The sequence below is a fragment of the Polypterus senegalus genome, chromosome 17, assembly GCF_016835505.1.
Source record: "Polypterus senegalus isolate Bchr_013 chromosome 17, ASM1683550v1, whole genome shotgun sequence".
Taxonomy (NCBI): Eukaryota; Metazoa; Chordata; class Cladistia; order Polypteriformes; family Polypteridae; genus Polypterus; species Polypterus senegalus.
The window spans coordinates 35,519,397-35,544,269 of NC_053170.1; the positions used below are offsets into that span (position 1 = coordinate 35,519,397).

Here is a 24,873-nt window from a genome sequence, read left to right on the forward strand (position 1 = left end):
ATTCCTGATGTAAAAACTATGTATTTACACCTTCAGTGACAACTGTACTAAGAGAAGTAAAGTTTTGGTGGTTGCCCGTGGACACTGAAACTGCTTGTAGTACACAACATATACACACCAGCTCTATTCACTTGCCCTTCATAACACCTCAAAAATCACCACATTCTTGTGCTGCATCTGCGATTTTTATTTTTACATTTCAAAGTAGCACCATGTTACCTTCACCTCACAAGATTGACAATATCATTTCCTCATCTAGCATCCTTTAGTATACATGTTCTTTGCTTGTCAGTCATCTGTGCTTGACTGTTTCACTGGGTGTGAGAAGGTAAGTAGTGTCATAACGAATATTTTCTACATTTTAATACCATACAAATAAAAGCAATCTGTGATGCATCAATGACGTAGTTTCACATACTACCACAATAAATAAAATAGTAAATGAAGGGCAGTGTATAACTCACCACAGAATTAGCACTTGGATGAACTTGGCCAATTCTACTGGCCTTTATAATCATGTCCGAAACCTATAGTTTAATAAACAGTGACCTATATAATGACTACCAATAAAAATTAGACCCAAAGAAATGCAGGCAGTAGTTGGGAGTTTTGCTTAAATGCTTCCTGTTTGCATAATGTATTCATTACATGTATAATTTCAACATTAAAATGAGGAATAACTAATCCCTACCTTGGTTTTATTAAGCCTTTCTCCACTCCCCATGCCATTTCTTTCACTGCATTACTGATCTCATGTCTGGAGGTATAGGCAAAGCATACATTCAGAAAGCACCTATAAAAATGGAAAAGAAACAATTTACAAAATAATCACTTTACAAAGTTGTGATTTATTTTTCATTTGGGTATTTCATGTCATAGCTTCAAAGTTATTTCTTAAGAACTGTATAACATGAGAAAATATGAAAAAATGAATAAGATGACAAGCATGTATAAAAAAACTTCAATGAAAATATATATTTATATACAATCACTAAATTGTAAAATGTGACTTCCAGAAATGTGTCTGTATTATTCAGTATATGGAGCCTTTGAATATAGTAACAATTACACATAATTACACAATAATAATATTTACTACATTTAACAACAGTAGCTGGGATGGCATTCTCTAATGACTAAATAAATTAACAAGGCATAATACCAAAAGTGTTTTATTTAAAAATGAATATTTTCTGGGTAATGAAATTATAGATACTTTTAGAAAAAAATCTCAGAAAATATAAGAAACAATGGCATTAAAGACTCCTTTTAAAAACTGAAAATTGTTTTTTGTTTTAAATCAGTATGCCATGTAGCAGTAATCTAGGGGCTAAAAATTATTTTAGGTTTTAGGTAGTGATGCAACTAATTTCACAGAGGTGTTGTATGTCATTATGCACTCAGTCATGGGCACCCCTGGCCAAATTACACATCTTGTTAATATTTGAAGTGGAAAACAGTATATACAACTTTGACAGCAAACCAACTAATGCAATGGTAATTTATGAAAATGTTAATGTACAACTATAATTTAACTGATGAACTGAAAAAAGTAAAAGAGTAAACAAGGCATTTGCAAATGTTTGTGCACCCTGTTAAGTCAGTACTTAGTAACACCTTCATGACAAAAATCACAACTTTTAAATATATTTGTAGCCAAATAAGAGTCTTTAAATTCTGGAAAATTTCACTGCAGATCACTTCCTGCTGTGATATATTCTTGGTATATCTTGTGTGCACAACATGTTTTAAGATTTACTCACATATTTCCATTGATATTTTGGTCTGGGGACTGCAAGTTTCAATCCGAAACCTGCACCTTGTGTTTCTTGAGGCAGTTCATAGTGGATTTTAAAGCTTTATTGTGAAAGACATTTGTTGCTACTTCAGTTTCCTATCTAACTGTCTGACATTCTCCTCAAGTATTTGTTGACATGTAGTAGAATCCATTCTTCCTTTAACTCACAGTGTTTCCTGTACACTACCTGTCACTAAAAACTAACAGCATAATAGATCCACCACCATACTTAACAGTTGACAAGGTGTTCATTTCTTCAAACACTGCTCCTTTTTTCTCCAAGCACTTTTTTTTTTCTGGTTGTGGCGAAAGGGTCCGATTTTTAACTTCATCTGTCCACAACACTTGGTTCCAAAATGACTGTGTTATGCATATGTTGTTTTGCATGGTTAACTGTATTTTATGATGCTGTCACATAGTATGCTGCACCACCACTCCTTTCTCAGCTAAAAACGTCTGCAAATCTCTTGCAGTCTTTGCTTTGCCTTCCTGCACAGTATATAGGCTGTTTTTTTCTGTCAGTTTTCTTGGTTTTCAGGATCTTTTGTTTCTTAATGAAATAATGGGACTACAGAAATGTTTTAGCTGGAAGCACTCTGATATCTTTTTATAGCCTTCCTCTTCTTTGCACACATCAAATAGTTTAATTTTCAGATCCTCTTAGTTGCTTTGAAGAGGCCATGGTTGTCAAGTAGGATGCAATGTTTGAAGAGTCAAGAATTTATTAGTCTCTTGAATTGTCATCAACTTAGAATTCTTAATGACAACTCTTGACCAGAGCTAATGAGCTAAGCCATACACCATACTAATGAGTTCTGAGACCTTACAACTGAAAGAGTGCCCAAACTTTTCTTTTTATATATATATATATATATATATATATATATATATATATATATATATATATATATATATATATATATATATATATATAAATATATTTAGTTATCAAATCGTTAAATGTACATTAACTTTTTCATAAAAATACCACTGTTTCAGTTTTCATACTGTCATAATTAAATTTGCTTTTTTATCCAAATGTCAAGAAAGTATGTAAGTTAGCCAAGAGTACCCAAACTTTTGCAAAGAACTGTTTATGATTCCATGCTGATAAGAGTCCACAAACATTTATACCTTGTACACATAAGCAAATTTGCTTTTGTTGCTTCTATATAATTGCATTCTTCTTCAAACTGCATGAAATCCTTGTGCCCGCTACAAATGTTAGTAAATAGTTTGTACTAATATCAGTAAGTCAACTGTTCCATTAAAGGAGTTAAACTGAGAGAACAAAAGAGATAAAAGGAGGATTAGTACAGTAATCCCTCGCTATATCGTGCTTCGACTTTCGCGGCTTCACTCTATCACTGATTTTATATGTAAGCATATTTAAATATATATTGTGGATTTTTCTCTGGCTCGCAGGTTTCTGCGGACAATGGGTCTTTTTATTTCTGGTACATGCTTTCTCAGTTGGTCCCATTTGATTTCTTACAAGGGACTCTATTGGCGGATGGCTGAGAAGCTACCCAATCAGAGCACACAGTTAAGTTCCTGGGTGCTGATTGGCTCAGTGACGAAGCGCAGAATTCAAATCCGCTTTGCGTTAACCCGGAAATCTCGTCTCGCTCATTCAGCATCAATGTGTTTCGCTGTGTAATGAGTTAACTTTTGTGTTTATCTTTATGCATACTCAAGCCCTTCGTTATGGCTCCAAAACGATCTGCTCCTGCTACTGCTTCAGGGGCTGCGCCCAAGCATCAACGGAAGATACTAACGATTGACGAAAAGGTAAAAGTTTTGGATATGTTGAAGGAAGGGAACAGCTACGCCGCTGTAGGATGCCATTACGGCATCAATGAGTCCATAGTTCGTTATATTAAAAAGGAGGAAAAGAATATAAGATCTACGGCCGCAGTGTCCTTTAACCAGGGCGCGAAATGCCATTTAGGTTTTACTGTATATAAACAGTGTGTTTACATACATAATTTCAATGAATTTGAAATCTTACCTAATATCTAAGAGAATATAAAGAGTTTATGCTGTATAACTGTGTGGGAAATTTTTAGAAGAGTGTGGGAGAGTTTATAAGTGTTTTTGTTTTTACTTCGCAGATTTTCACCTTTCGCAGGGAGTTCTGGAACGCAACCCACGCTCTCGAAGAGGGATCACTGTACAATATTCTTGTGACTGGGTGACCTACGTGATTAAGGTATGCACTTCAAATATTTTTGCCCGTCTATCTAGTGCTTTGATAACCTGCTGTATTATACTCAGCCCTTTGTTCATCATTCTGACACCTATGTATCCAGCCTCTCTTTGAAATTCATCACTTGGAAAACCCAGATCATGCATGCATTTTTGCAATGCAGCTCTCACGACCAGTGCAGACAAGTCAAGTCAAAAAGTATTAAACAAGCAAAAGTTATGTTTATTGTGGATGTGCCGAGGTGTAAATTTAGTCAGCTCAGTTTAGGTTCACAGGGAGCCAGTGATCATTACAGCAGCACTGGATGTAAGGCAAAAATCTGATATGTTTAAGCAGCTAGCTGGGAGGATGGCAGGGCTCTCTAGTGCTGTGTGTTTGTGCCCCCTATGCTGCTCAAAGGGCTGCTTTTAATAGCTGGATTCTCCAGGTATTCTGTCCCCTCAGACAGCTTTCAGCTACCTGTGGAGCATGTCCCTCTAGGTTAACTACAATATTTTGGCTGTGTTTCTAGTCATTTTAATGAAGGTTCTTGGGTTAAGGATTTAATAACAAATGCTGGCCAGTAAAATATGCAGATGCAGTTTTACATAAAACGAAAGAGTAACACAAAAGTAATGCACCATTTGTAATGCATTACATTTATAATAACTAACTAGGTAACATAGTTACTTTTTGGTAAATAACAAGTAATATACTTTTGAAAGTAACATTCCCCAGCACTGTACATCATTAAACTAGTGCAAGTCAAACATTACACATTGTAAAACAATTGTAAAACAATGTGTAAATAGTGATAAAAATATCACATTTCTGTTTTATCGAGCTATTTTTATATGAAAACAATTCTAATGATTATGTAAAGCAATCACAGCACAAATAATCATGACCAGGGAATAACTGTGGCAGGCCTAGCCTTAAATACACTCAATCCCTCATAAGGAAAGTTAGCCAAGTAACATAACTTGTACATCTTTGGGATGTGGCAGGGAAATTGAAATGACATGGAAAACAAGCATGAAAATAGGGAAGCTGCAAACTTCTCACACACACAGTGACTGGGACAGAATTTGAACCCAATCTCCTGAAACTCTTAAGCCAGAACCATTAAGCCTCTGTATCACTAAGTTGGCATTTCTCATTTCTGAAAACATGCTTAGTTATAAAGTGTGTACATATAGATTTTTATACAGTGCACTCCACTAATATTGGCACCCCTTGTAAAAATTAGTAAGAAGGGTAAGAAAAAAAATCATGGTTGGCTAAAGAACTGTCATCTTACACTGAAAAAATGAGAAACATCTGACTTTTAATTGAAACAAGTTCATTCAAAGAAAAACAATGCCCTCAGAAAAAAAAAAAAGATTTTTAACAAAAACACAATTGTTGGCACCCTTGGAAATTAATGTGAAACAATGTAAGTGAAGCATGTTTCCCATTTAAATTGGACATTCTTAAATTGATTGGAGTGTATAAGAACTTTCCAGCTGAAATCAATGACTTCCTGATTACCCGAGATACAAATGTGAGGAGTCACAGAACCAACTTTCCTTAGTCAACCATCATAATGGCAAAGAAGAGAGAACACACAATCCAAATAAGGGAGGTGTGTTGCCCTTCATAACTCAGGGAATGGTTCTAAAAAAATAGTTACTCACCTGAAAATGCCCAATTCTACAGTTAGGGCAATAATAAAAAAAAGTGGTAATCAACTGGAACTATGACAAACACATGCCTGAAAGAGGACCCAAGTTTATTTTATTCCTATGTACAGTGAGAAGGATGGTAAGAGAGGCAATAATATCTCTAAGGATCACTGTTGGGAAATTGCAAGAAAAAGTAAAATCCTGGGGTTATCAAATCTCCGGAACCACCATTCAGATAGCATCTCTATACCAACAAATTATTTGGAAGGTATGCCAGAAAGAAGCCTTTTCTGTCAGTTGTCCACAAATGTAAGCACCTGGAGTTTGACTGGAACCATGTTCTATGGCCTGATGAAACAAAAATTGGACTTTTTGGCAATAAACGCGCAAGTGGGTTTGGTGTAAAAAGGAGGATGGCTATAATGAAAAGAACCTTGTCGCAACTGTGAAATACGGTGGAGGTTCTGTGATGTTGTGGGGCTGTTTTTCCTCCAAAGGCCCTGGGAATGTTTTTTGGGAATATGGCATCATGGATTTCCATGAAATATCAGGAGATTTTTAAATCAAAATCTGGCTGCCTCTGCCAGGAAACTAAAACTGGGTCGTCATTTGATCTTCCAGCAGGATAATGATCCAAAACACTTGTCCAAATCAACCCTGCAATGGTGAACTGACCACAAAGTCAATGTTCTGCCATTGCCATCTCAGTCCCCTGACCTGAACATTGTGCAGCCTGCAACAACAATCCAGGATGACCAGTTTGGTGGGTCAGTGATGGTCTGGTGAGACATATCCTTGAAGGATCGCACAGATGTCCATGTGCTAGACAATGGTACCCTGACTGCTGATAGTTACTGGGATGAAAATTCTCAGAGCCATTGCCAAACCTTACACTTGTCCAGTGGGCCCAGGGTTGCTTCTGGTGCAGGACAATGCCTGGCCTCATGTGGCCAGTGTGTAGGCAATTCCTGGGTGATGAAGGCATTCATGTCACTGACTGTACCTACAGTCTTGTGATTTCAATGTTTGACTTTGATTTTCGATGTGATATTGAATCCAGACCCTCAGTGAGTTGCTGATTTGGGTTCTCAACAAACTACATAATATTACTCAGTAAAGATTTTCTACTTGAACATTTCAGTCATCAAGATCTGATGTGTGATTTAAGTGTTCTCTTAATTTTTTGTCGGTGTACTTGCTTGAACAATATACACATGACAATAAATTGCAGTTTTTCACAGTATTGTCAAGAATTTGGAAATGTTGCTGCCTAAAGCAATGTACAATCTAAATGTAATGTTTGCCAACTCTGCATTCCTCAAAATGTTCACTTAAAAACCTTCAGTATCACAAATCCCTACCATGTACGAATATTAATATTTTAAGTTGCAAAAATAATTGAGATTGTAAAACTGTTATTGTTTTTCCTGTGTAATACTGCTTTAATAAAATTTCAAACAAGGAAAGATTATAGCATAAAAAGGACCTACTGTATATTACAATATCAGCAGAATTACCTCTGAAGAGTTTACTATCCACAAACCTTTGTAAACTTGTACTATTTACCAGATTCATTCTCTATGACCATATCAACCTTTTTCATTTTCAACAAGTATCCTATTTAAACAAATGTTTTGCATGCTATAGAAAACCACACACACTCCATCTTTTGACCCTTTTGCATATATTACACCGATTTATCTTTTACATATTGTACTGTGTTAAGTTTTATTAAAATAATAAACAATCTTCACATTGACTTCTAAATATCTTAGGAATATGCAAACACAACCTGACAGAAAGAACAAACCATCCAAGTTTATAATGTGTTGTGCTGTGTACGTTTTTCTTCTGAATTGTGCCTTTTTTAAAATCTAAATACCGTTAAAGATGATAATCAGTTTACTTATCAAGTCTGTTGAGATTTTAAGCCTTATAAATTAATACCAACAAGTAGTTTAGATGACTGGTTTAATGGATCAAGTTTTATATAACTTGTCTCCTTAAATTGCAGATTGCATGATAAGATAACTTCTCAATAAATGTATGCAAACCAGTTTTTGTTATCAAATAAATAGCATATTTTAAAACTGGCAGTCCTTTCCCCAAATAAGTAACTGAAATTCTTTTGTTGCTAAAAGAGCTTTGGATTTGTTAAAAAGACATCCTTATTTCCGTGCACATCAAAGAAATATTCATATGTTGCACATGTTTACAAAGAAAAGATGTAAGAGTTATAATGAAAAATAAATGTCTTATTATTATTATTTTTTTTTTCGTATTAAATGCTCCTTACTGGCCCTGTATAACCTGTGATAAAAGGTGTCTAACAAGTTATATGATTTCCCTGGCTGAACCTGTTGCAGTTAATAAAGTTCATACATGCAGACAACCTCAGAAGTAAAAAAGAAAGCTTAAGCTTTTGATGGGACTTCCAACATTTTTCAGTGAATCAAATCATTTGCCTCACAGCTCATGAGCAAAAGCTGGAACTGCTGGTTCTCAAATAGGTTTTTATTCAGAATAAGCAGAGGTTTTAAACATCAATGAAACATATGATTTGGGCCCTTATGTTGTTTTTGATTTATTAAAATGAATTCAAATGCTACGTCTTTTGTGATGGCCACTCTTTTTCATATCCAGCATACTATCTTAACTTATTATCCTTTCTGATCTTTTGCATCTGTCTTCAGAATCTGCTAATGTGAGAGGTTAGTGTCTGTCTCATGACAAATTGAAATCTTGGAGATAATCAATATTTAAACTTTACAGTAGACTATCAAGTCTAATACACAAGTACTCTTTTGCAATTGTAATATCTGCAATTCAAACTGGCAAAGCATTTAAAACTTAAAGAAAGGTAAAATAAATAAAGCTGGACAAGGCTATGGCAAGCACATTCCTAATTATATGACAATGATAAAGTTCATTAGATGCTACATATTATAAGCAGATAAATATATTTCAATTTAAATTCATTAACATGCACATCTCTTGAGGTATATACATGTGCACCAATTCATTTAATAAACCCTAAAAAATTTCCTACATTATATAATATGAGAATGCATAACATAACATGCAACGCTCCATATAAGCAGTGTCTGATGAGAATTAACAAATGGCACTCTGGGACTCTGTGATAGCTGGGCTAATTACTATGCTACTATACTATCTAGATTCCACTACTGGCAGGACAGTAATGTACAGTACCTCAAACCATAGATCACAGCAATCCCAATTTCCATATCTCAACCCCACCAATCAACTAGGGGAGAGTCTGGTTTAACATTTGAAACAGCATTTTACCCCACCATCATGAAAACATTAAATAATGGAGTTTCTCAAAAGGATGGTACTTTATATTTCAACAGTTTTTATAACTTGTAGAACCTATATCAAGGTGAACTGAAGTTGTTCTGGCTGCTCATGCCAGTACAGTAATTTATTGTTTATTTTGTCAGTAACCTGTATAATATTAAAGAAAAAAAAAATCAATTATGGATGTATTTTTTCAACTGAAGTTCAAACTTACCTTCGTAATTGTGGATATAGCTTGAAACATGACTAAAGGAAGCAAACCCAAATAAAAATTTCAAGTTGTAAAAGTTGAACTATTACAGTATAAATGAAAACATAAATCAGTAGACTACTTCTGTTATAGTCAAAGCTAACTCTTTGAAAGGATCATCTGATATGTAATGCAAAATGCAATTATACTGTTTTAGTTAAGGCCGTACATGATAACTTTTTGTGTTAAATATTTTATAACTTACTTGTTGTGAGTTCTTGTTGATAATACTGCTTGTGCAATGAGCTTCTGAATGTCTAGTGGAAGCAGATCCAAATCTCCCAGCACTCTTATGCATACTCCATGTTTCTGTAAGTTGTCTCTGTACACAGAAGTATGAACATAGACAGATACATGACTGCCTCAAAAAGTACAAATGATTATTTTAAAGTTCTCAAAGAAATATCTTGTAACTGGCATATTTGGGATTTGCCTAAAAAGCTTGAAAAGTAACTTATTATTTTTTAACACATGTTGCTTAACTGTCTTAAAGGAGAGGATGATTGTTACAACTTGAAAATTCTAATTCATACATACAAACTACATTAAAAGGTCATAACTTCTGACAGGCACTGCCAAATTTTCCTCTTTGGCTTAGGTCGCTGTTGGCACCGGGGGCTCCAGGCAGTAATAACAAATATTAATTCATTTTATTTAAAGGCACCTTTCAAGACACTCAAGGACACCATACAAAAAAGTCAAAGAAATACACCAAAACAAAAAATTAATTAAAATGAATAAACACTTAAAGAAATAAATTAATAAAAAGAAAACAATGACAAATAATAATATATAATTAAAATAACATTATGTATATATGATTTAAAAAGTACTAAACTGTACAGTCAATGGAAAAAATCAAGGGGAGTAGGCAGGTTTAAAAAGATAAGTTATAAATCTGGATTTGAAGATGGGAAGTGAATCAATGCTGTGGATATCTTAAGCAAGGGAGTTCTAAAGACGAGGAGCAATAAATCTAAAGGTTCTAGACCCTATGACAGATAAACGAGCAGAGGGTGTAGCCAAGAGATTTAAATAAGAAGATACAAAAGTATGAGCAGGTGCATAAATATGAAGTAGATCTGAAAGATATGAATCTGCCAGGCTATGAAGAACTTTGAACGTTAATAGCAGAATCTTGAAATGATCCTGGATGGCTAATAATTTTCTTGATCTGAATCAAAATAAAACGTTGGTGCTTATAGTGGGTCCATCCGCTAAAGCCCAAATTGGTCTTGGACTTCTTGGCTCTTTCTCTGTCTTTTGCAAACCTCAAGCCCACAATCTTGGCATTATCTTTGACAGTAACCTCTCTTTTGAGAAACAAGTTAATTCTGTAGTCAAGAGTTGCTTTTTCCAGCTTCATCTGTTAGGTAAGATCAAACCTTTTTTTATCTCCTAGGGATCTTGAGAAATCTACTCTTGCTTTTATCTTTTCTTGCCTTGATTACTGCAACTCTCTGTATTATGGGATTAACAAATCCCTGATACACAGGTTACAGTTGACCAGAATGCTGCCGCACGCTTTCTGGTTGGGGCAAGAAAGTATGACTCTGTTTCTCCTATTTTAGTTTCTTTACACTGGCTGCCTATCAGTTTTCAAATTGATTTTAAAATCTTGTTGCTTGTTTTTAAATCTTTACATGGACTCGCTCCTGCCTATTTATCTGAATTATGTGCTTTACACCAGCCATCCAGAGTGCTTAAATCTTCTGGTCAGTTGTCTCTTGTTGTCCCTCGTACCAAGTGTAAAACCAAGGGGGACAGGGCTTTTGCAGCTGCTACACCTCGCGTGTGGAACTCTTTACCTCATTAAATAGAGCCGTCTACAATTGAACTGTTCAAAACAAGATTAAAGACTCATTTCTATTCACTTGCATTCCGTGGCCTACAGTAATACTGATGGTTCCTTCATTGTGATTATAAAACATTACTTCTATTTATTATGTATTTTATTTATGTTCTTATAGTTCTAACCAGGTTAATGTGTTCTATGGAAGTGGTTCCAGTAATAACTTGAGCAGCAGAATTCTGGATGACCTGAAGCCTATGCAAAAGACTGAGAAGGAGGCCAGCCAATACAGAATTACAGATAGTAATCAATATGTGATGTTACCAGAGCATGTACAAGAATAGCAGTACTATTAGCTGAGAGGAATAGATAGAGACAATTTATGTTGCGAAGGTGAAAATATGTGGACTGTGTAGTATTGTTAATATGAACTTTGAGGGACTGTTGAGGATGTCAGCCAAGCTCTTAACCTGAGGGGAAGGAAAAACTATAGAACCATCAACTGTCAAGAAAAAAACTGTCAAGTTTGGTGAGAGTAGATTTAGTGCCAATGAGGAGAACCTTAGTTTTATCATTAAGTTTTAAGAAAATTAGAAGAGAACCAAGTTTTTATTTCAGAAAGGCAGACAGAAAGTATGATGGAAGGAAGGTAGAATTGGGCTTGGTAAATAAATACAGCTGGTAGATAAATACAGCAGTGCACCGCACCAAGCCCTTGCTCCTTCGTCTCATGCTGCCGCTGCCACTCTTTGGCCTTCCTTATTCAGGAGCCTCTACGAGCATCGAGTCACTCCAAATACCCCTAGAAATGCTTGGCTGGAGTGACTCACTTCAAGCCCCCAAATGTCAGCCCTATGCATCTCCTAGGGGAATTTCCTCCCAGCTGCGTTGCTCCATTCTCTCACACCGGCTCTCTCCCGTCTTTAACGTGTCTATCTTTCTGTTTCTCTGTCATTCCTCATCCCCTCTGCCGCGCAGGTTCCTCTTACACCGCGTTCCAAATTATTATGCAAATTGTATTTAAGTGTCATAAAGATTAAATATTTTGTTTTTCAATTAAACTCATGGATGGTATTGTGTCTCAGGGCTCTTTTGATCACTGAAATCAATCTCGGACACCTGTGATAATTAGTTTGCCAACTGAGCCCAATTAAAGGAAAAACTACTAAAGAAGGATATGCCACATTATTAAGCAGACCACCATTTTCAAGCAATATGGGAAAGAAAAAGGATCTGTCTGCTGCCAAAAAGCGTGAAATAGTTGAATGCCTTGGACAAGGTGTGAAAACCTTAGATATTTCACGAAAACTTAAGTGTGATCATCGTACTGTTAAAAGATTTGTGGCCGACTTACAGCACACAGGGGTTTGTGCAGATAAAGGCAAAATGAGGAAGGTTTCTACCAGACAAATACATCGGATTAAGAGAGCAGCTGCTAAAATGCCATTACAAAGCAGCAAACAGGTATTTGAACCTGCTGGTGCCTCTGGAGTCCCGCAAATATCAAGGAGCAGGCTCCTCCAAAGGATTGCAGTTATGCATATACCTTCTATTCGGCCACCCCTTACCAATGCTCACAAGCAGAAAACGGCTGCAGTGGGCCCAGAACTACATGAAGACTTATTTTCAAACAGTCTTGTTTACAGATGAGTGCCGTGCAACCCTGGATGGTCCAGATGATGGAGTGGTGGATGGTTGGTGGACGGCCACCATGTCCCAACAAGGCTACGATGTCAGCAAGGATGTGGCGGAGTCATGTTTTGGGCCGGAATCATGGGGAGAGAGCTGGTCGGCCCCTTTAGGGTCCCTGAAGGTGTGAAAATGACCACTGAAAAGTATGTGGAGTTTCTGACTGACCACTTTCTTTCATGGTACAAAAAGAAGAACCATGCTTTCTGTAACAAAATCATCTTCATGCATGACAATGCACCATCTCATGCTGCAAGAAATACCTCTGCATCATTGGCTGCTATCAGCATAAAAGGAGAGAAACTCATGGTGTGGCCCCCATCCTCCCCTGACCTCAATTCTATTGAGAACCTCTGGAGCATCCTTAAGCAAAAGATCTATGAGGGAGGGAGTCAGTTTACATCCAAACAGCAGCTCTGGGAGGCTATTCTGACATCCTGCAAAGAAATTCAAGCAGAAACTCTCCAAAAACTCACAAGTTCAATGGATGCAAGAATTGTGAGGCTGCTATCAAATAAGGGGTCCTATGTCGATATGTAACTTGACCTGTTAAGATGTTTTTGATTGAAATAGCTTTTGAATTCAGTAAATGTACCCGTTTCGGATTCAGCGGGTTAGAAAATGGATGGATGGATGACCTCCTAATACTGCAAATTCAACAAATGACAGTTCTTTACAACCTATAAAATGTTTTGAAAATCTCTTGTGCGTAATAATTTGGAACAATGCATTTTAAGTTTTTTATTTTTGAAAAACATACCGTTATCATTAGGAGGTTTTTTCAGTAACATTCAAATTATACTCTAACTAGCCATGTGCGCCCAACTACGTTGCGAGTTATCTGTGAAGGGCTCCCTGTTTAAACGCGGCTGCCAGTCGTGAACTGGGCCCTTCGTTGCACACAGCATTATGATTTTTGCATTATGAAGGGAAATAAATTTACAAAAGAAAACCCTTGGATATTGATTCGATAGGAACGGCCTACTCGGAATCACTGTCCGAATAGTAATTATGTGGTGGTGTAGGAGCATTTCTGCTTCTGTCCGTTCACAGTCTGCCTTGTTTTCATGACGCTGTCGTTTCCTCTCACGATGTCTTCTCAACCTTTCTTCAATCTCACAGGTTGCTTTGTGGCAATCCAAAGAGTAAGGCAATATACACAGAGCAATGGTTATAAAAGGGGGACACATAGGTATCCAGGCTCTTTAAAGCATAAATAGGGATCACTTCACTGACATGTGAGCAAGGCACAGTACAACTGTGAGACGTGCAGCACTTGCCGGCTACAACGAAAAATAATAATTTCCGGAATGTGCTGTTACATTGTCATTCATTTTACCCACTGTCTTTCTTTCATTCATACGTTACCTAGGCATGTACCTTTTATCTTCGGCAATCTCATTCTCTAACCAGGCCTCAGGAGCTAACCAGCGTAACACTGTCCACCACCCCTTTCGTTATTCCGGCACATTGTTGCAATCCGTGAGTAACAACAAAGTACTAAACTGGTAGGTGGTCTACGCATGCGTGGAATTCGTGGACAAACAAAGATCAAGATATAAATGAAGATCTCTTTAGTTAATTTAAAGCACAACAATTTGTTTAGTTTGAATGTCTATGTTTTGAGGTGTGACTGGAGTACTACAGTCTTCAGTAGTATAAGCCTGGAGGAGATTCTTAATGCAATGCCTATGTTTTAGCTGTCTCTCTACTGCCATCTAGTGCTTCTTCTTCTAATTCATTCGCGGACAAACAAAGATCAAGATTCAAATGAAGATTATATATAGAGATGGTTGATGACTCAAATTATGCTGACTGCCACTTGTATCAACTATTTAGGAAAATCAGAGAAAAATATCATTTGCATAATAATTTGGAACGCAGTGTATTTATTTATTGGGTGCAGATGTGATCCTCCACCCACTCTGAGATGAGAATGCAGTGCCTAACTGATCCACCCGCATTTGCATATGAGTGCGCAATCAGCCAAACACTGTAATCAACCCTAAAGCAGCACTGTCAGGCGCACACCTGCATCTGTTCTGAGCCTGCATGCTCTTGGGACTTTATTATTTATTTAAAATCTTTTACAACCATGGACCACTTATTACAGCTCATTCACAACATGGCAGGCCCACACCTTGCTGTAACCCAACAACTACTCCTTCCGGTTTGTAGATTCCTATGACGCTTAGCATATGCATGTTCCAGGCTCTGTGGAGGAATGTACCACATATCTGTCTCAAATGCAATGTAAATGGCTGCCACTCTAACAGGTATAGCCGACATTGTACTACTAGAATACCACAACAAACATATTTTAACAAAATGTCTGCACATATGCTGTTTTTCAATGGAGGACCTAATTCAAAAATAAAATGAAAGGCAACCATATGCAGAATTAGTGCAAAAACAAGGTGTGTTATTGTTTGTTACCAAGATTTGGCTGAAATGTTCTGGCAGGCAAAGAAGGCAGCAGCAATATCAATGAGTGAAATGAAAGCTTGTGCACGAAGTATGATAAGGCCATGGAGACTTTTAGACAGTTATGAATAGGTTCTGGCACGAAATTCAATGACTCAAAAAGGGTAGGCAGGATGTCACCAAGTGTGTTCTAAAAAAGTGAGTTGAAAACTGTCTTCAACTGGGGATATTGTTAAGGAGCACTTTAAGGAATTTCTGAACTTCATGGATATGTTCTCCTTAGATAATATAGTATCATGTGTATTTGATGAGCTTGGGTACAATATTTTAGTGCCCGAGATCAATGCAGCCATTCTCACTGCTCAAGCCACTTGAGTATATGGAATATAGAAATGATGAAAACAACGTTTTTTGTGGGGTGCCTTGATTAACACTACTCCTTAATGCTACAAATAAAGCTCAAGACATATTACGCAACTTTTCTAGTAATTTTCAGTCATAGCCTTCATTTTAATAATCTTACTGAGTTGGAGGCAGCCACTGGCATGCTAACATGAAGGTCTAGTCTGACATACCCAATGGCTCACTATGATTTTGTACTTAGTCATAGGGATGGGCCCAGTGTGCAAGAGAGCTGAAAACCAATACATTTTTATCCAAAAGTACAATGCATATACACAGATTCCAGATCTCAACCATTTTAAATACCTTTGGAATGAACTGAACACCGTTTGTAAGCCAAGCCTTCTTGTCAAATATGAGTACCTAACCTCACAAATGTTCTTTTGGCTGAACATATTCTCAGGACACACTTCAAAATCTTGTGGTAAGCCTTCACAGATAAGTGGAGGCTGCTATAGCTGCAAAGAAGAGGTTGGGGCAACTCAACATTAATGGCCATGGTTTAGGAATGGCATGTCCAACAAGCTCATATACAATTCCTTTCAAAATTTTCAGGACAAAAATGTTTTATTCTTTTATTTATCCTTCTACACCACCATTTAAAATTACAAATCAAACAATTCAGATGTGATTAAAGTGCACATCGCAGACTTTAATTTAAGGTTACTTGCATACATTTCAGTCACACCATGTAGAAATTACAACACTTTTTATACATCATGGTCCCCTCATTTTAGGTAACCATAATGTTTGAGACAATTTCCATCACAGGTGTTTGTGATTTTTTTAGTTGTGTTTCATTGCTTCATTAGTGCAGGTATAAGATATAGTACCTAGGCTTGCTTCTACCTACAGACCTTTGGAGCTCTACCTTTGGAGTCTGTAGTAGTTATTGTTCAACATGAGGACAACAGCTGTGCCAATGAAAGTCAAAGAAGCTATTATGAGGCTGAAAAACAAGAATAAAAACCTTACATACAGTGGTGTGAAAAACTATTTGCCCCCTTCCTGATTTCTTATTCTTTTGCAGGTTTGTCACACAAAATGTTTCTGATCATCAAACACATTTAACCATTAGTCAAATATAACACAAGTAAACACAAAATGCAGTTTTTAAATGATGGTTTTTATTATTTAGGGAGAAAAAAAAATCCAAACCTACATGGCCCTGTGTGAAAAAGTAATTGCCCCCTGAACCTAATAACTGGTTGGGCCACCCTTAGCAGCAATAACTGCAATCAAGCGTTTGCGATAACTTGCAATGAGTCTTTTACAGCGCTCTGGAGGAATTTTGGCCCACTCATCTTTGCAGAATTGTTGTAATTCAGCTTTATTTGAGGGTTTTCTTGCATGAACCGCCTTTTTAAGGTAATGCCATAGCATCTCAATTGGATTCAGGTCAGGACTTTGACTAGGCCACTCCAAAGTCTTCATTTTGTTTTTCTTCAGCCATTCAGAGGTGGATTTGCTGGTGTGTTTTGGGTCATTGTCCTGTTGCAGCACCCAAGATCGCTTCAGCTTGAGTTGACAAACAGATGGCCGGACATTCTCCTTCAGGATTTTTTGGTAGACAGTAGAATTCATGGTTCCATCTATCACAGCAAGCCTTCCAGGTCCTGAAGCAGCAAAACAACCCCAGACCATCACACTACCACCACCATATTTTACTGTTGGTATGATGTTCCTTTTCTGAAATGCTGTGTTCCTTTTACACCAGATGTAACGGGACATTTGCCTTCCAAAAAGTTCAACTTTTGTCTCATCAGTCCACAAGGTATTTTCCCAAAAGTCTTGGCAATCATTGAAATGTTTCTTAGCAAAATTGAGACAAGCCCTAATGTTCTTTTTGCTTAACAGTGGTTTGCGTCTTGGAAATCTGCCATGCAGGCCGTTTTTGCCCAGTCTCTTTCTTATGGTGGAGTCGTGAACACTGACCTTAATTGAGGCGAGTGAGGCCTGCAGTTCTTTAGACGTTGTCCTGGGGTCTTTTGTGACCTCTTGGATGAGTCGTCTCTGCGCTCTTGGGGTAATTTTGGTCGGCCGGCCACTCCTGGGAAGGTTCACCACTGTTCCATGTTTTTGCCATTTGTGGATAATGGCTCTCACTGTGGTTCACTGGATTCCCAAAGCTTTAGAAATGGCTTTATAACCTTTACCAGACTGATAGATCTCAATTACTTCTGTTCTCATTTGTTCCTGAATTTCTTTGGATCTTGGCATGATGTCTAGCTTTTGAGGTGCTTTTGGTCTACTTCTCTGTGTCAGGCAGCTCCTATTTAAGTGATTTCTTGATTGAAACAGGTGTGGCAGTAATCAGGCCTGGGGGTGGCTACGGAAATTGAACTCAGGTGTGATACACCACAGTTAGGGTTATTTTGTAACAAGGGGGCAGTTACTTTTTCACACAGGGCCATGTAGGTTTGGATTTTTTTTCTCCCTAAATAATAAAAACCATCATTTAAAAAGTGCATTTTGTGTTTACTTGTGTTATATTTGACTAATGGTTGAATGTGTTTGATGATCAGAAACATTTTGTGTGACAAACATGCAAAAGAATAAGAAATCAGGAAGGGGGCAAATAGTTTTGCACACAACTGTACATCAGTAAAACCTTAAGATTATCTAAGTCAACTGTCTGGAATATCATTAAGAAGAATGCAAGGGTGACCTCAGTAATTGCAAAGGGACTAGTGGGCCAAGGAAGACTTCCACTGCTGGTGACAGAAGAGTCCTCACTATGGTAAAGAAAAAGTCCCAAACACCTGTCCAACAGATCAGAAACAGTCTTCAGGAGGCAAATATGGATGTGTGAGAGATGGCTATTCGCAGAAGATTTCGTGAACAAAAATACAATGGTCCCAACTGCAAGATGCAAACCACCAGCAAGCCACAAATCAGGATGGGCAGATTACAGTTTGCAAAAAAGAACTTAAAAATCTGCAAAGAAAAAAAAGTCTTGTTGACAGATAATACAAAGATTAATCTGTATCAGAGTCAAGGCAAGTGCAAATTGTGGAGATGAAAGAAACTGCCCAAGATCCAAAGCAAACCACCTGGTGATGGGGTTGTTACATCTTGGGAATCTATGGCTGCCCCATGTACTGGCACATTTATCTTCACTGATAATGTACATGTTGACAGTAGTCGCACAATGAATTCTGCTTAAGTTCCAGTAAATGCATCAAAACTCACTGGATGAGTTCATCCAACAACAAGATAATGATCCTAAACATACTGTTTAAGCTATACAAGAGTTTTTCAAAGCTAAAAAATGGAAAACTTCACCCGATTTAAATCTAACTGAGCATGCCTTCCACATGTTGAAGTGAAAACGTAAAGGGACAAGCCCTCAAAACAAGAAGAGGCTGAAGATGGTTACACTAGAGTCTTGGCAGAGCATCACCAGAGAAGATCCTCAACACTTGGTGATGTCAATGACTACAAGTAGTCATTTAAACACTATGATGCCCTGAAAGGGGGAGACCATGCATAAACAGTGTTGTAATTTCTACACAGAAATGTTTCATACACCCTTTTCCATGCACAATTCAAGATGGTGTAAAGCCACGCACATTTTAATAGCAGCCTCACACCATGCATATGCAAGTTTCTGGTTTTGCAAACGGGCAGCACCCAGCATCAAAGCAGGGCTACTGCTTCTGTGTGGTGTCCCTTTCTTTTTTCCATTTGCATCAATGACGCGGGATTTATCAAATAAACCAAAATTAATTGCATATCGTTTACTTATTATTACCATCATATTGTTATTTCACTTGATTTTAATCATTCTGTAACAATATAATGGTGCACGGAATAGCCAAACGATTTCATCTACCACAGCTGCTTTACAGTTGTTAGAAGACACTGCAAATGGAAGAATTAGAAGACAACACATATTTACAGATGATGATTACTGGTTTCTAAGTCAATTTCAATTTCCAGGAGCTATCATGTAGCTATGTGCTGAACTGGTGCTGGCTTTACAAAGGCAGACTTTGAGGAATCGAGCTCTACCTACTCCTTTGCAAGTTCTGTCCACTCTTGGTTTTCAGCCACCGGAGGTTTTCAAAGTGAAGTTGCTGAACAATCAGGTGCACAACTATAACATTTGTTAAATTTCATGATCATTGGGTTTTATAAAGTGGAAGTGCGTGGAACTTGGCATACACACTGTTTTAGGCATCTGGATTTTTTTTTTTGTGCGTATGCACATTTACAGTTTTGTCCATAAACCATGTTACTCTGTAATTATACAGGTAATTACATGGTAAGTACAGCATGCCATATATAATCTAAAGTGATACCATATAATCCTTGTCTTCTGTTTAGAACATCTGCCAATCTGACACTTGATACTTCTGAACTGCCTTGCAAAATACCTACAAGTATTAGCTGTACAGATTTTTAAAAAGTTCATTATAATAAAAATAAAATCCCACATTGCAGTATATTGCAAACTAAATATTGTAGTATCAAACCATGTCTCTCCTTGCACACACCACTATAGTAATTTTAACCTGATACCAGAAGAGAAAATTATAACTTTAAATGATAAATTTTATATTTATGAAATAACTTCTTGAAAATCATTGTATATTTTAATTTGCCACATGAAACTACATTCTAAAGTGAACATACTTCATAAACTCCACAAAACACATAGCCTGAGCCTGTGGTTTTATAATGAAGCTAATGGTTACTGTGGTCCCAATGTGAAAAAAACACAATGCAGTATAATTAGTTAATTTCAGATTGTTATTTGTAAGAAGTATTATGAAACCACCACACTGCAGTTCATCATGACTCTTGCTCCGTAGGCTATATAAATAACAATACAATGTAATTGGGGAAAAGTAAACTCTATTTAGGAAAAAAACAATCATATGATTTGAGTGGTCGGCCAAATCCTACCATTACCTGTGGTGCCGACCACGCAACCCAACCTTGGCTAACGATGGAGGTCCAACATAGAACACATCTTCTATATTATTTTCTAGTCGCACCTCATGGCTTTAATGTCTTCACAAAACTTATTCAGGAACTCTAGGGCATCCTCCTTAAGCAACGCACATCACCCTCACCTGAGCAGCATGAAAAAGTCACGAAGACTACCCGCTGGTGGATGAATTGGGCCAAAGAAGCTAGTCCAACACCTACATTCAGCCACTATCAACATCGGCATGCTCACTGGTCATACATGCAAACTGGCTGACGTCCTCAAACTCAGGTGAGTGGACATTGCCTGCATTAAAGAAACAAAATGATAGAGAGCAAAAGAGAAAGAAATTGGCAAAGGCTACAAGCTTTACTACAAAGGCCAAATAGCAATTTGAAATGGAGTAGCTAAAGTTGTCAACGAACATCTGAGAGACGATGTCGTTGAAGTTGGCCGAATATGAGACAGGTTGATGTCAATCAAGATCAAATCTGGATCAACAACCTTGCCAATAATCTCAGCATATGTGCTGCAGACCGGATGCCAAGAGGAGGAAAAAGAAACTTTCTGGGATTCCATTGACAACCATTCACAAGTGATCAGCATAGAAGAACACATCTTCATTGACAGCGACTTAAATGGCCTCTTCGGCATGACACGTGATGGCTATGACCAACAGCATGGAGGGCAAGAATATGGAGAACAGAATGACAACGGCTGTCGCATCTTGATTATGCTGAAATGCATGACCTCGTCATAGTCAACACCTTTTACAAGAAACGAGTCAGTCACCTCGCCACCTATGCTAGTGTTAGTCACTCCACGCAGATCATTGGTTAAACCAAAGACGAGACCTGAAGCTGACTGTGGATGCAAAGGTAATCCTGTTGATCTGCATTGCGCCACAACACCACATTCTCATCTTGGATATGAAACTACAGATCAAGTGGAGGCCCACACCGGATGCAGTTGGCATCAAGTGGATCAAATGGTAAAGGAAGCTACTAGAACATAGGGACCAATTTGCAGATGCTCTCCAATCGCTCACTGTTGATCCGAAGCCACCACCAGATTCTATGTGGCAAGGTTTGGTCCAGCAAATCCACAACATCACTCGCAAAACTCTGGGGAAAATGCAGGCCCATAAAAAATGTATTGACAAGCAGATGTGTTGGTGGAACAATGAAGTCCAAGCGATCCAAACATGTATTGTGAAAAGCAGACTTTGATAGATCCATGTTCTTTAAATAACACAGGGTTTCCACTCACACCTGATTGTCATCCCATTGATTGAACACACCTGACTCGAATTTCACCTTCAAACTAACTGCTAATCCTAGAGGTTCACATACTTTTGCCACTCACAACAATGTAATATTCAAACATTTTTCTTAATAAATAAATGACCAAGTATAATATTTTTGTCTCATTTGTTTAATTGGTTTCTCTTTATCTACTTTTAGGACTTGAGTGAAAATCTAATGATGTTTTAGGTCATATTTATGCAGAAATATAGAAAATTCTAAAGGGTTCACAAACTTTCAAGCACAACGGTACGTGGAAGACCCAAAAAGCGATAGCTCGACAGAATCAAGGAGGACATGTGACAGACTGACATATACGTTTCCAGTTTACTTTTGTTGTCACAAGCATGCCTCAGAAATGAAAAAGGCATGTTTTCATACATCAAAAACTTTGGTAGTTCAAAGTGGACACATTCAGTATAAGGTTTTTGTTTATGCAAGGACACAGGTACACATTACATCTGTTATAAAACCCAAGAGCAGACTAGTTATTTTTTAAAATCTATAAAATATGCTTCATTTTAGAATGCAATTTCATTTGGCAAATTAATATAAACCATGATTGTGAAGAAATAACTTCAAAACTACAAAGCATATCCTTTAATGTCTAAAATGAAACATATTATTTATAGGTCAATATTAGATGGACTGCCATGGTTGCTAATGCACTAAAAGTGTTTGTTATCAGATCACTGTTGAAAAAAATAGAGCTACATTGGGCTGGCACTGGCCCTGCATGGATTAGTTCATATTTAAAAAAAAAAACAATTGGTATAAATGTGATGACAGTACTTTATTATCTTCATACTCCATAAGTCTAATAAAAACTGACATTGGCATGCAACTTAGGTGTTACTGTATCTTTGACAGCAGCCCACACTATCTAAGACCTATTTTTTTCCCCTCATTTTGAAAATATTGAAAATTAAGACAGTATCTAAATATGGAGGATATTGAAAAATTATACATCATAAATTCATACATTTATTTCTAGTAAGATTAGCTACTGCAATATGTTATTCCCAGGCTTTTCATATGCTTCTAAATGTAGCTTTAGGCCAACTATTGCCTCACAAATCATTACAACAACTAAAAAAGTATGACCATATAACTGTTTGCAACTCATTACACAGGCTTCCAGTTAAGTCCTCCTCCTCCTCCTATGTAGATTTTTTTTAAATGGCATAGGTCCTACTTACCCATCTTTAAATTATCATTAGATACAAAGCAAAGCATACTTTAATATCTCAAGATGCACATATACTAAACAATCCATGGATGAATAAAAAAACAATAGCAGATCAAGCATTTAGCTACAGAGTCCCAAAGATGTGCAATGATCTGCCTGTTTGTACAGGAGATGCATTCCAATCTCAGCTTTCCAGGCAAGAGACCCATTACTCAGAACCCTTAGATTCTAGGCAGAAAACCAATTACTTAGAACCGTTAGAGCTACTACCTGTTCTTATTGCATCCTAGGGTTGTTAACATTAGAATCCTTGAAGCCTACAAAAATATTTGTAATGCCGGGCCACCTTATATTCCCCTTAAAAGTATGATGTCAGGAAATGTGAGGCAAGAACACATCACTACAATAACTAAAACAGGTAGTTCTTTCATAATATAGTAAAGAAAAGCCAAGCAAAATGACACCTTTTATTGGCTAACTAAAAAGATTACAATATGCAAGCTTTCAAGATAACTCGGGCTCCTTCTTCAGGCAAGATGTAATACAGAAACTGGAGTTCCCTGTGTTTATATACACACACTAGGACAAGAAACAACATTGGTAAATCTTTAAATGAAAAATCTTAAATGTAAAAAATTAATAGATTCCTTCAGGCTAAGATTAATTTAACAAGAGAGAGAATAACAATGTATGGTCAAGATCTTTGGACAAGATAACTGTCCAACAAAGTCCTTTGAAGTTTGTGATGAGTTTTTCAAAACAATATGGGTCTGTAGACAGGTTGTCTGTGTCATTCTAAGAGATACAAACAATCCTCATATCTCGCCATAAAACTCTTGTCTTTATTCAAGCCATGTTAAATGACACCTTTTATTGGCTAACTAAAAAGATTACAATATGCAAGCTTTCGAGGCAACTTGCCTGAAGAAGGGGCCTGAGTTGCCTCGAAAGCTTGCATATTGTAATCTTTTTAGTTAGCCAATAAAAGCTGTCATTTTGCTTGGCTTTTCTCTACATTCATAATGGCTAACACGGTACAACATCCTAGTACTTCAAGCCATGTTGTAATGTATTAAATTTTAACATGAGTTTAACTTCCCATTTTTTTCTATCTTGCTGTGTTTTGAAGTTACCTATAAGCACTGTGACTTTAAAGTCCCTCTCACAGTGTCCATGGCTGTTGAAGTGGGCCGCTACAGGAACATCTCTGTTGCCACGTTTAATGTGGAACCTGTGTAAATTCATTCTCTGGTGGAGTGTTTGTCCAGTTTCTCCCACATAAGAGTGCAGTGTCAGGACATATTATAGTAATAATGACAAAATGCTGATGTGAAGTGTGTAATGTATAAAGACTGGAATAAACACTTTCACAAAAGGTATAATAAAACAAGTGCGCTTTTATTCAAGACTATAACCAAAGAAAAGGAAATTATTTAATTTACATGTTGCTGTCAATGTGTAAAAACTGAAATCCAAATATCAATTGACAAAAAGTAGATGTGTCTGTTTGGGTGGTGCAGAGGTAAGATCTGATGTCTCATAATCAAGAGGTTGTGTGTTTGATTCAAAGTCTTCCCCACATTTACTGTTTTCAACTGGTATTGAACTGCTTTTATTATTACTATTATATAATAAAAACATATATTTTATTTGAATCTAACACCCGGTGAAAATTTTTGCTACTTCTAAAAGTTACCGTGTTTTTTTTAATTCTCTCAGACACGTTCACGTGGTACAACTAACTTGACTCTCCCTCTCTGAGTTGATGGTGTTTATCTCCATTCTTTTCACAAGAAAATCTATGACTACAGTTAGTGACTACTATTTATTGTATAGGCAATCAAAGATACAATGCCCTGTGACTGCTACCAGACTATCATGCAGCATTTTCGCTTTGACAACAAAGACACCCGTGT

At 37.0% G+C, this 24,873-nt stretch overlaps 1 protein-coding gene and 1 long non-coding RNA gene across 4 annotated transcripts in view; one reads left to right on the top strand and one right to left on the bottom strand.

Moving 5' to 3' along the window:
* LOC120517444 overlaps window positions 1-24,873 on the top strand; it is a 73,318-nt gene that overhangs the window by 24,222 nt on the left and 24,223 nt on the right. The window contains exon 2 of the long non-coding RNA XR_005631038.1: window positions 3,913-4,010. This is a non-coding gene — a long non-coding RNA (uncharacterized LOC120517444). The remainder of the gene's footprint in view (window positions 1-3,912; window positions 4,011-24,873) is intronic.
* The window catches only part of dhdds (dehydrodolichyl diphosphate synthase), a 62,783-nt gene that overhangs the window by 9,093 nt on the left and 28,817 nt on the right, over window positions 1-24,873 (bottom strand). For all 3 annotated transcript variants that reach the window (XM_039739773.1, XM_039739771.1, XM_039739774.1), the window contains 2 exons: window positions 9,427-9,543; window positions 692-793 (listed from right to left, as the gene is read on the bottom strand). In XM_039739773.1, coding sequence (XP_039595707.1) covers window positions 692-793; window positions 9,427-9,543 — 219 coding nt within the window. The remainder of the gene's footprint in view (window positions 1-691; window positions 794-9,426; window positions 9,544-24,873) is intronic.